This window comes from Odontomachus brunneus, unplaced genomic scaffold (assembly GCF_010583005.1).
Source record: "Odontomachus brunneus isolate Ranch 3 - 2012 unplaced genomic scaffold, Obru_v1 Obru_scaffold_091, whole genome shotgun sequence".
Lineage (NCBI taxonomy): Eukaryota > Metazoa > Arthropoda > Insecta > Hymenoptera > Formicidae > Odontomachus > Odontomachus brunneus.
In genome coordinates this window covers 726,807-738,957 of record NW_022639541.1, presented here as the reverse complement: position 1 = coordinate 738,957, position 12,151 = coordinate 726,807, and the positions used below count along the sequence as shown (strand labels likewise).

Sequence of the window (12,151 nt, the reverse complement as noted above, 5' to 3'; positions counted from 1 at the left end):
TATATATATATATATATATATATATATATATATATATATATATATATATATATAGAGATATGTGACTATTCGAATCGAATCAAGTGAAATTCGATTTGATTCAAATTCGAATCCCTATTATTCGAATCCGATAAATTCGAAAATTTCGAAAAGATTTGAATAGGATCGCGCACATTAGCATTAACGAAATACTATTAAAGACATCCAGCCTTACAGGAATTAGTATGACTTGAAAAGTTTGCTATATATTAAGATTTTCTTCAAAAATGTTAAAAGAAGATAATGGCTTCTAGATAAACTTTTACCGACTATCGGATCGGATGTGTCGTTGCGCAGTTTTCAAGACTGGAACTGAAATATATATTATATATTTCTTACCTTAAAATGAGTTAATATCACATGATCAATATTATCTCTTTCATACTGAAGTCACTATTTTCATGTTGAATTCAATGATTGTTAATTAAAAATTCTTTTAACGATTCGAGTCGATTCGGGTGAAATTTCATTGATTCGATTTGAATTCGAAATTAAAATCTGAGATTTAATTTGATATAAAAAATCTTTGATTTGCATATCTCTACTAACTACATAAAAAAACTTTTGTATTTTTTAATTACTGTAAAATAATTACTGTAAATACTATTACACATGTGTGTTGGTTCTCTCTCTCTCTCTCTTAATAAGCCTTCATTCCTCTCATTTTTTAATTTTATCAAAAAGAACTATATAATACACACACACTTCCTTTGTCATTAAGTTTAGCATTCTCATAAAAAATATTACGTTATGAGAATATACGTGGTTCTCTCACTCACCGAGGCAATATCGCCAGAGATCTTTGAGCGGTAGGTTTCCATTTCTACCCCCGAGTAGGTACACGTGACCGGCGAGTAAGGTGGCACTGTGTTTGCTTCTGGAAGGTGGTGCTGGCCCATTTTCCGTACCAGCCGCGGTAACCGAGCTCCACATTTTCTTCCTGAAATAAGAAAGAGAGAAAAAGAAGGAAAGATAGGATAAAAGACAGAAAGAAAGAGAGGCACAATTAAAGTATCGCTGGAACACGCAATCCCGTATCTGTATCTCTGGACGGCGAGGGAGATTTATCATCGTAACTTTCGCAATCCCTTCTTATCCACGCCAATTAGGAACTCGAGAAATTAAATAGCATCCCGATGGATACAGATGGCCGTGTAATAACATTTGCACCATCTCTCACTCGCTCCTGCGACGTGAATCTGTCGGAGAATTACCGCTTTCGCAAAGAGAGAGAAAGAGGAGATGAGAGAGCAAGAAATCACAGAAGATACGGATCAAATATATTAACCGCTCCCTCTCGGCCTCGTATAACTTCATACACGCTACATCCCTTCCAACATGCTTTAATAGAAATTCATAGAGAATGAAGCGAAAACAGCATCCAAATATGTCTAAAAAGTGTTTAAAAAATCTAGCACGTTCTTGCTCGACTCGTGTTGTCAAAGCATCAATTATTAAGAACTTGCAAAAGATTGTGGTCCGACGAACTTTTGTATGTGAGCTCATATTAAAATTTGCCCCAGTTAAATTCGCTATGAGATAAAAGCTCGCTTCGTTTCCCCGAGCTCCTTTCTCTTACTTTAATGTATTCGATTAAAGTTGGCGGCGAGATGAGCCCGGCAAACATAGAGATGGGGAATGAATGTAGAAAGAAGAGGGATGAAAAGAAGAGCTTGGCGATTTTCCGATACGGAATAGCACGCGGCAGCATCGTTCGCGCGTGCAATTTGGCGCGCAGTTAATATAAGAAGCTTGGTGTTTTCTCGTTCGCGAAGGGTGCATAATGTGAAACTAAATATTTATCGAGCCAGCGCGGATAATTGAATGGAAGCCTTCGGGATTTCCGGAGGCCGTCTCGTTAGCAATCGTGAGACATCGGCCGATACGTTCAGACAGACCCGGGACGTAATTTGGATCTTACACTGAGAGAAAAAAAATAGTTGGAATAACTATAATCTCACTATATTTTATAGTTCATTTTGACCTCAAACATACATTTATAGTTCATCTAAATATGAAGATATAGCAGAATGAACACAGATTCATAGTCACCATTTTATTACTCTATATGTATAATAAAGCACACTTTGAAAATATAGTTACACATATCTGTATTTGCCAAATATTCCAATTGTATTGACTATATAAAATAGTTAATTTCTCTTACCATTCAACATTTGCTACTTTATTATATATTTTATTTCAAATAATTATAATTCTTGGTAATAGTTTTACATGGGTTAGTTATACTATGCTTATATTGTAAATATTGCAAATATTATATGACATTTACTATAAAAATGATATTCCTAACTATAATCTTTTTACTATGCCATTATAGTTCCAAATATCATACATTTTTCTCTCAGTGTACTTTTGATTTCAATTTTCTATTCGACGCATATTTTGGTAATCTGAAGCGTACGTCGATCTCTTTTGATTCTATTTAACCTACTAACTTTAGAACTTTAGAATTTTAGAACAGGTAGCATTTTGTACATTTTCTGTCACTTAGAGATGTCATAAGACAGGATTTCAGTTTCATGTGTCTTAAACATTTGACTCTCTCAATGTACAGATTTTGGAGAATTCAGAAAAGAGTAGAGCCAAAATTTCGACTCGTGGGCGTCCGCATCGAAAAACACCGTCGTGACAGCGCTTCAAAATAACGCGCGTGAACGTCGCGATTTTCAGAGTTCGTCTCCCTAAGCCGAAGGGAAAGCGCCACGGGAGAGCTGACCATCATTGGCCGGCTTGTATTCCCCAATGCTGGTGCATTAGTAACAACATCTCGCACATCTGTTCCCGAGATAATCTATTTCCATGAGCGCGCGCGTGTATCCCTGATTCCTTCACTCGATTTACCCGCGTCCACCCTCCGAGGAAGCTGCGAAAAAGAACACGTTTCTCGAGCGGGATTTTTTGGTGCGTTCAGAAACGGACGCTGCGATTTATCTCTTAAAAAGAGCAATTTTCCGCGGATCTTCAGTCAGGCTCCGTTACAGATGAGCTAAGTATTTTGACTACATCACTGACGCCATCAAGTTATAAAGTGTATAAAGAAAAAATGTCAGCATTTGCAATGTTACACGGATCACACTTCTCGATTAATAAAAATAACAAAGACGTCATAACGCAGGTTTTCAGTTTCATGTGTTTAAACATATACTGACCCTCTAAATATACAGATTTTGGAGAGTTCAGAAAAGTAGAGCCAACATTTCGACTCGTGGGAATCCGCGTAGCGGACTTAGAAGAAACTATTCAGCTTTTTCTCTGTCGCAAAACAGTTAGAGCACAGGATGAAAACATTCTAGTTGAGGCTAGTTCAATCGGTAATCCGATTTTTCTTGAGAAAACTTGTTGTGAAATCCGACAATATTCGATGACGGTTCGCCGTACAAGCCGCCTTGTGAAATCCAATTAACCGAAGAAGGCCCGACCGGCCTTCGACATTGCCCTTATGAGTTTCCAGCCATATCCGCGGCTAGGGTGGTATTCGAGATTCAATTACGGCGGCTGTGAAATCGAGTTTCGTAAACGAATGCACTCTCACACGTTACGAACACGCATCGCAAATACGCGTATTGCCTCACGAAGTAATGTGTTTTCCGAAATGCACGAGACGTCGTGCGGTACGAATATTTTATCGTTGTTACATAAAAGTACTAAAATCATTTTATTATTCATTTGCATACGAAAAACAAAAAGTGATTGCGTTGCTATGAATTCACGTTAAGGGGATGCTGAAGCTGAAAACTTTATCGACAGAACACTGACATTTTTCTGCATAGTTTACGTCGTATTGGTTACACAGAATTACAAATGCCTTTACGCAAGTACGTGCAAAAATAAATAGGAGTATTGCTCGATATGTGACAAAAACGAACAAAAAATTTTTTATGTAAAATCTCAAACTGTTAGCGTAATATTTGTCTAATTCAAAAATTCCGCAGCTTGTATATACTGAAAGTGTGAATACTCCAAACAGAAAAATTTTTAAGAACATTGCTCTATCTTTGCATTTGCATTTGGAAGCTTAAAAATATTGAAAAAGTTTGCAGAAAGATTTCTACGCATATAATTAGGTTAGGTTTTCCGTTGAATATGGTAAAACAAAGCGACACATTCATGTAAGTTCTGTATATATAAGAAATACGAAAAGAATAGCGTGATTATGTTAGTGACGATCGTCTCTACATTATCGACATTGTTCGAGTTCGTCATCGACTCCAGCATCCTCTTAAGCACACGGAAAAAAAGTTGTTTGCCACAGCTAAAGTAATTGTAATATATAGACATCCAAAAAATATTGCGGCGTTAGCAACATATTTCGCTGCAATAGCAAATTTTCTTGTTGTGAGATCGACGTCATAAGTTGCTAGAACATGTTACTGTTGTACGAAAAGAATTTGCTCCTACAACAAGAAAAATAGCTAACGTAGTAATATTTTGTAAATGTCCATATATTACTTTCTTTCTCCGTGTATCCCGCTTTTGTGATTCCGTGTAGTAAAATTTTCTTCCAGTGAACATCCTTGAGCCTGTATAAACGTGTCTGGGTGCCGTGAGTGTGCATAGATATGCCTGGGTGTGCATAGGAATGTGCAGGTGTTCGTAAGTGTGTACGTGTGTACGTCTGTATGTACGCGTGAAATTACGAAAGAAACTTGGAATAATAAAAATTGACTAAGAGCGGAAAATTCTCATCGCGTTCATATGGAAGCGAAACGGGATCTTTTCCGTTGCTATCGGTGTGTAAGCGTCAGTGTTTTTCTCGAGTTTCATTCAGTTCAGCGAGCAAGCGCCGTGTTTTCTCGTCGTAGACACCCCTCGTAGAATGCGTGGAGACGGAGTCGCATATATATACATATATCCGTAGAGTGCAATTCCCGGTAAGGATTTTACGGCCGCCATGCACACGCGTGTCCATGGGTTATATCGGTGGATTCCATCGGTTCGGAGGATGAAGGGATGTGAGGGAGAGAGAATGCCGAGCGATAATGTCCTGTCCGCAGATTTCAGGACGCGTGGGCCCTCGTCCTCGTCGTTGTTACGAGCACTCGGCCTGAAAGCTGGGATTAAATGCACGACGTGGCAATTTTTCAGCGACTTCACGAGATCGACTGCGGGATTTACGATATGCAAATCGGTGCTTGTGCTCTGAAATATTTTTATCGTAGCTCCGGCAAAAATTCAGCAGGTCCAGACCCGGGAATTTTTAGTTTCACCAATGCGAAATTCGCAGATCTTAAATGGGATGTTTGTTATCGAACGAAAATGATCGCAAAGCGAATCGGCAGGTCAGCGAGAGAACAGTCGGTTTTATCGTCTGCGAAAATTTTCTTCTTTATTCAACGGTGTGTATCGATCGTTTGAAATTTAGAGCAAGGGATGCAATCATTGGGCTGATTGATTATATCATTAGCCGAGAACGTCGTGGAATTTGCGTGAGATGAAGTGCGGTCTTGATACTCGCGGGTGCAGTGATATCCGGTGGAACCCGGCAATTGTCAGCGGAGGAACGCGTCCCTCGTCACGAGGATGCCGCGCTGTCACCGGTGCAATTGATTATATTCATCCCCGAGTCGGCGTAAACAAGGGGTCGCGACCGCGAAGAGAGCAGCTCAGATTAGAAAATCACGCGCGTAAAGGCCGCTGGAGGAGCGTGGAAAACGCGCAACGCGCTCCATCCCTTATGAGAGTCGAGTTAAAGAGCCGAGTGGGAGATGAGTGGGATGAGAGAAGAACGGGAATCGTAAAGGGATCGAAATCTAGTCGACGAGATGACTTTGCACTTGGAATGTCGAGGGCGCGAAGTCGCCTGCCGGTCGATAATACGAGTCGATTTTCCTTTGCCGAGGGAGATGAAAGTAGAGGGTAGAGTTGAGAACACTTTCGTTCGTTACGTAGTTAAGAGTGGAACTCGCGAGATGAGAAAGAGAGGAATTTCTAAACGGATATGTACTGATTGAAAATAGTACATTAAATTTTTACCAAAGGAAAAGGTCGCGCGGATAAATATGAAGGCAAAGATAGATAAATAAGATAGATGAAAGCGTTTATTAAGAGAAATTATTAAGAAAAAAGGAGAAATTTCTTTTATTCTACGCAAAGTGTTCTAAAGAAAGTGTGAGGAAATCCTTAATTAAATAATACAGTTTTGTGTGAACTCGCCTCTCTGCCTCTATCCGTAAGAATTCAGCCGCTACATGGCGATATTTCCGTAGCTTTGAATTTACTTTGTCGAGAGGAACTATTTACATAAACGCTCTCCTTTAAACAATCCGATAGGACGAACGCCCCCTTGAGTTACAAGCAACCCACGAAGGACCGTGGATGAAAGAAACGCGATTCTTGTGCAAACATTGCGGTAGTTCTCATTACCGATCCCTTTGTGTCGGAAGGAACGGCCTTTAATCTGCTGCATATCTTAAGGGACGTTCGTCCGCGCGTTAGAGCTTTATTCAAATTTCCAGTGGCTATGTAAATGAAAAATTTAACTTCGCGAACGCTACGTGGCGCAAAGAGAATCTCTCGCGAACGAACACGCGATCGTCATTACGTGCGTTTTTGTCGGAAGTGAGATTCCTCCAATTAGTCGTCATGCCTCTTTCCCGCCGCGCCGGAAACGGCAATTCTCTCTACCGTTTTCTTTGTTGTCCGCCTGCAGTTATCGCCGTCGTACTTAAGCGAAGGTAGGTTCGACTGTGTGCGACATCGCGACGGAATGTACAGCTGTCGGCAAATGACGAACATTGATTTTCTACGAGGTTAAGGACACCGTAAACTGCAGCCGCGCGTGCTATATCCACGTGACTTCACCGTCTTCGTCGGGAACGAGAATTCACAACCCGCTGTGCGACGCGCCTTCCCTCTCTTTCGTCAGGAGTTAATTTTTACTGTCGCTTAATTTTATCCGGCTCGTGTAATCGGTTTCTTTGCCAGAGGAAATATACCCGATTCGGAGCAAAGGAGGAAATAATCGCCGCCGAAACTGCTCTCTAAAATGCAATCAGTGTATTCTTCCATGAAATGCTACATTTCATAGTTGTTGATTCAGTGATAAGTGCAGCACTGAAATTAGTAAAAGCTTGCTGAAAGAGATAATTAACAGTAGCAACCGTTCCTGTTAATAATGAAGTCTTGCAGACACAGACATTATCATTGTACGCAAATTGCATCGCCATAAACGCCGAAAATTGGGTTTGACAAAACGTATAACGAATTTGTATACTACAAATTATCCAGTATAATTTTATTTGCACTGATCAAAATCAGTGAGAAACAAAATGGAAAGTGGGGTGTTTTCATTGAAAGTTAGTGAATATTTAACGATTATCGGTGAAATGTTTCTTTTATTGATTCAATCAACAGTTTTGCTAATTCATTTTAAGAGAGTATCAAGCTGCAAATCGCTTCTTCGGTCAAAATCAATCGCAGTGTATCTCCTTCGGCCAATACATTTTTTCGAAGGTTGTCTTTTGCAACATGTTTGATTTCACTCGTTTGCATTACCAGGAAATTAAAAAAATATGCCCATATTGAGAAATCTTCTTTCCTTGAAACGAGTCTGAAAAACGTCTTTTGCGATTCGATCCATCATCAGCAAGAACTCGCGATTATAATAAATAAACTCGCGATTATAAACTCGCGTTTTTAATGCTAATAGGTGAAATCAAACTGAAAACTTCAAGTGAGAGATAGTGAGATACTTAGATCAAACTGGAAGCATTCCAGTCAGCTTTACGCGACGAAGCGAATTGCCTCATGAAGCCGAGCAATCGTACAAACAATACTGAATGTGGAAATGGATTGGTGATCGGTTTTTTATGTACACCCGACAGGATTAATTAGACCGCAACTCCTCGCTCTCTCTCCTCCTTTCCTCTCTCCCTCGCGATAATCCATCTCATTCTTTAAGCCATTATCGCCATCAGTCTTTGTGCGCGCGGGACGCCGTTAATAAGCTTACCTCTTGGCTCGGTAAATCTTCTCTATCTCATTAGCTGCGGCGAATGCAACTCGTGACCCACATGCAACCGGCGATTAAAAGCGCGGCCGCCACCGATGCGAAGAACGCGTCCTCCGATGACTACGAAGACTTCCCTAGCTCTCGCTCTCTCTCTTTCTCTCTCTCGCTTTCTCGCTTTCTCTCTTTCTCTCTTCAAGCGCGCATCTTCTCCCACGACGATCACCCTCACCCTCGGCACTGGCGCGTCTGGTCGCAGCGCGACAAACGACGCTACATACGCGAGGATGACGCGCGAATCTCCCGCGGAAAAGCTCGAACACCCCGTAGGGAATTGGAATACCGACGAGAGAAACGAGAGGATGCGTTGATCACAAACACACACATACACATACATAGACACACACTATTTTTCTCTCTCCTTTTCGCGATAATCGTCCGTGATTTGTTCGGCGCTCCCGGAGATCGATCACAATTCCAAGGTCCAGCTGGCTGGCTCTGGATGCGCGCGTGCAACGCGGAATGTATCTTCGTTGATCGCCCGTCGCGGACTACCCTTTGCTCTTCTCGCTCTTCACCCCCTCCGCCTCCACCTGGCCGTTAAAGCTCCGAGCGCATCAACTGCGACGGCGACCCTAGGTCCCCGAAAGGGTTCAATGAACTTGTCGCGCGGCGTATTATCGAACGTCAGTTTTTTCACGTTGTCGCATCCGCTGCCCTGCGATCTCCATCATAACCGTCCGTCCTGCGGTGATCGGTCCTATCCTCTAGTCGTCTCCGTGTCTCGCTTCTCTCTCTCGGTCTGTCTCTTTCTCTTCTACAGATCCCCGAGCCACGCGCGCGCCTGTGACTAGCCGCACTCTCGTGTCATCCGTACTCTGCGCGATCAGTCCAAACGGGCTTTCCACTTGTCCCTTTTTGTCGTTCGCGTCTGGAACGCCAACTCTCGTACGGGAAAAAAGCCGCGCGCTACGCGAGAATAGCAGGCTGCCTGCTGCTTGTTTTCTCCCGACTGCGTCCGGGTCGAGCACCTACCTACCTAGCCGAGTCGTCATCGGGGACTCGACGCAGGCGCCCCGACAGCGAGCAACCCCTCGCATCCTCCACCCCACCCCCGCTATCCCTATGGCATTCACAGGGAGAAAGAGAGAGAGAGAGAGAGAGGGAGAGAAAGACAGAGGAACGGCCGGGGGGTTGAATATGTATATTCGTCTGACGAGCGCCGCGCTGAACCCTCCAACGGCGACTATAGAGACCAGGATGACCGTCGTCGGGGGAGAACTATCCGGTATGGTTTGCTTGACTACGCTTTAGAAACGATCGGTCCCGAAGTGGCGTGAATACGACAGATCTTTCTCTCTGTCTCTTTATCTCATAATGGCTTTGTGCGGAAAATCAGTACCGTTACTGCCGCACTTTTCCCAACCGTACCGGCCCTCAGAGGTGTCTGTCGATAATGGGTTTTACTTCGGGAAAATTGTCGAGATTCAACGTGATGATCATCAATTGATGACCTCTTGTCGTTATGAGCGTCTCATGTTACGAAAAGAGAATGATTAATTGGACGAATAATATATTTTACTCATTCAACCCTTTTCAAGTCATGACGAGCTGTAGGGAAATTAATTCTAGTGAAACGAGAAAGCGATCTAAACGAGGGAAGTGTGTTTTCCGAACACACATCCGAAACGCATCATCAGCTCTCTCTCTCTCTCTCTCTCTCCCTCTCTCACTCTCTCTCTCTCTCTCCCTCTCGACATTAGCCCCCGTTAGCGAGCGCCACGCGCGCACAGGGGGTGGTTGGCGCGAGACTGACTTGGATTTCGGGATGATTTCGTCGGCACAGCGGTGCCGCTGGACCAAACGCATGCGTGAGCGTCAGTCACCATGGCAACGGAATGCCAGGCACCGCGTGTGAATGCGTATTGATTACTTCGCTCTCGCTTCGTTCCGCGATCTCTCGTGTCTTCTCCGGGACACTCCGAGCACTGCCTCCCCTTTCGTCTGTCTTTCCCGTTCTCTCTGTTTCTCCTTCTCTCTCTCGTCGTCTTTCTCTCTCTCGTGTTGTTGTGCCTCCACCGATACCTTCCCTCCCCCGCAGTCCTATCGGCAAAATGCTGCCCCTCTTTTCTTTAAATTAGCCCTCCTAATGTGCCGTCGTGAGCATCGAATGGAATCTGGTTCTCTTTCATTGCAGCCTCGCCGGCCCTCGCGGGGGTCGTCGGTTCTGCTTAAATTAATACCCGCGTCTCGTAGCGGTTCACTGCTGATATCAAGAAACACGGAAGTGTCTCGTGCCGAGAGCACGCGTGAAGGGACGCACGAGCCGTGAGGCCGACCGGGTATACTTACGCGACGCCTCCAGTTGAGCGGAGGCAAAATTATCGTTACCGCTGATCCATTCTGAGTTTGGATCTAATCGATTCCCAAGGAGTTCAATCATATAGGTATGTGCAGAATCCTACACGGAAAAAAATCTCAGTTTGTGCAATTGAATAGGAACCAGACGAGGAACTCATTGACGAGAAATAATGTCTCTGTTAGTGTGAGTGAAAACATTCATCTGAACATGCAGCTGTATTAAAATCCGGTTGAGATAACTGAGAGCAATTGGCTGAAACCTCCTATGGGAATCTTTCTGTTCCTGCAACCGAGCTTTTCATCTGGTCCCCAAGTAACGGAAAACTCAATTAAACTAACGGAGTTTTTTCCATGTAGAAAAAATTATGGGAGAAAGAGAGAGACTATGTAGATATTTCAGTTTACTCTCCATACAATCTGCAGAATTTTGACGTTGAATAGACTTTGATTTTGATGAACCGAAATTCGGTTACTACTATCGAAATTTAATAATAAATGCTAAATCGGGTATAGTTATAAAGTGCGTCTGCATTTTGTATACGTATACCTCGACATTTCTCGAACAGACATATTCGACAATGCTATTTCTTGTATCGAATGCACGGCGGCTAGTCCCAGCACGGAAACACACGTCGAGTCTCGGTTGAAATATCATTGTATACGCTTGTCTGTCGCATTTCAAAGACGTTACTTTGATAATAGATCTTCTGTCGTGACACGATATCATACAATTTTCGGTTAATTAAATGTCATTTAAATAAAGCCCTTGCACACAACGGACGACATTGACAACGTCTCTTTAAGACTAAAAGTATCTCTAAAATAAATAACAAAACAAAGAACAATAAATAGATAAGCAAATGAGTAAATAAATATAAAATTAAGTAAAAATAAATAAAGGAGAAAAGTGGAATTAAGAAAGGATAAAGAAGTAAATACAAATAAATTTTTATTTCTAACAAATTTTTCTATGAGTTCAAATTTATATGAATAGAAATTTATTAGAATTTATTTCTATTTTTATCCCTGTATTTCTTTCCTCCTTTACTAATTCATTATTTGTTCTGTGTTTTCTTACAAATTTATTGATTTTGCTATTTTGCTTATTCACTTGTCTCTTTATTGGAAATAAAAGAGTGAGCATAATCGCTGTTCGTGACTATTCGTTTGCTATTATATTGCGCTTTAGAGGTTATGTACTTTGCACGGAATTTTGTCGGTCGTTTGCGGCCGGTAAACAGCGGCAAATGGTGCTGTTTGCAAAGTAAACGACCTGTTTCTCCACGTTCCAACCAGTGTTCTATGTTCTTTTCTTTCAGTGTAATTGTTCGCGACAGTTTCAGCACCGTTGTGCAGAGTTTTGTACAAGTTCATGCTGAAAATATATTAACCAGATGCGATCTAGTTGTCGAATTCGATTACCAAAATCTTCGTTTCTGTGCAGTAGTTATATCCCTACAATACAAACAATATATACAATTTTCAAACTGTATTACTCTCACAATTGACAAGCAATATCGATTCGTCGACTATCTGCAATTTGCAAGCGCGTAAAGACCTTAATGACATCCAAAAGGCGTTCTATTTTTTAAATGAGGTAGTACCGCCACGACAAAAGTTACTCTTGTACCCGCTGTTGGTAATTTCCGTCCAGCTCGCGCACGGCGATCGTCACGTTTTAGATATGCTACCGCAATTTTATGAGTTATTTTCGATCATTTCGCGAGGACGCTTGAACGAACAACGAAATAGTTAATATACGCTAAAAATTCCTCAACG

At 42.1% G+C, this 12,151-nt stretch overlaps 2 protein-coding genes across 3 annotated transcripts in view; one reads left to right on the top strand and one right to left on the bottom strand.

Moving 5' to 3' along the window:
- LOC116848193 (host cell factor 1-like) overlaps positions 1-9,061 on the bottom strand; it is a 30,885-nt gene extending 21,824 nt beyond the window's left edge. Inside the window, exons 1-2 of one of the 2 annotated variants that reach the window (XM_032824028.1) lie at positions 8,015-9,061; positions 819-979 (exon numbers count right to left, since the gene is read on the bottom strand). In XM_032824028.1, coding sequence (XP_032679919.1) covers positions 819-972 — 154 coding nt within the window. In that variant the 5' untranslated portion in view covers positions 973-979; positions 8,015-9,061. The remainder of the gene's footprint in view (positions 1-818; positions 980-8,014) is intronic. The other variant, XM_032824029.1, reaches the window with a different exon arrangement.
- Positions 1-12,151, top strand: part of LOC116848197 (protein ABHD13) — a 183,002-nt gene that overhangs the window by 134,392 nt on the left and 36,459 nt on the right. The gene's annotated exons all lie outside the window — the stretch shown is intronic.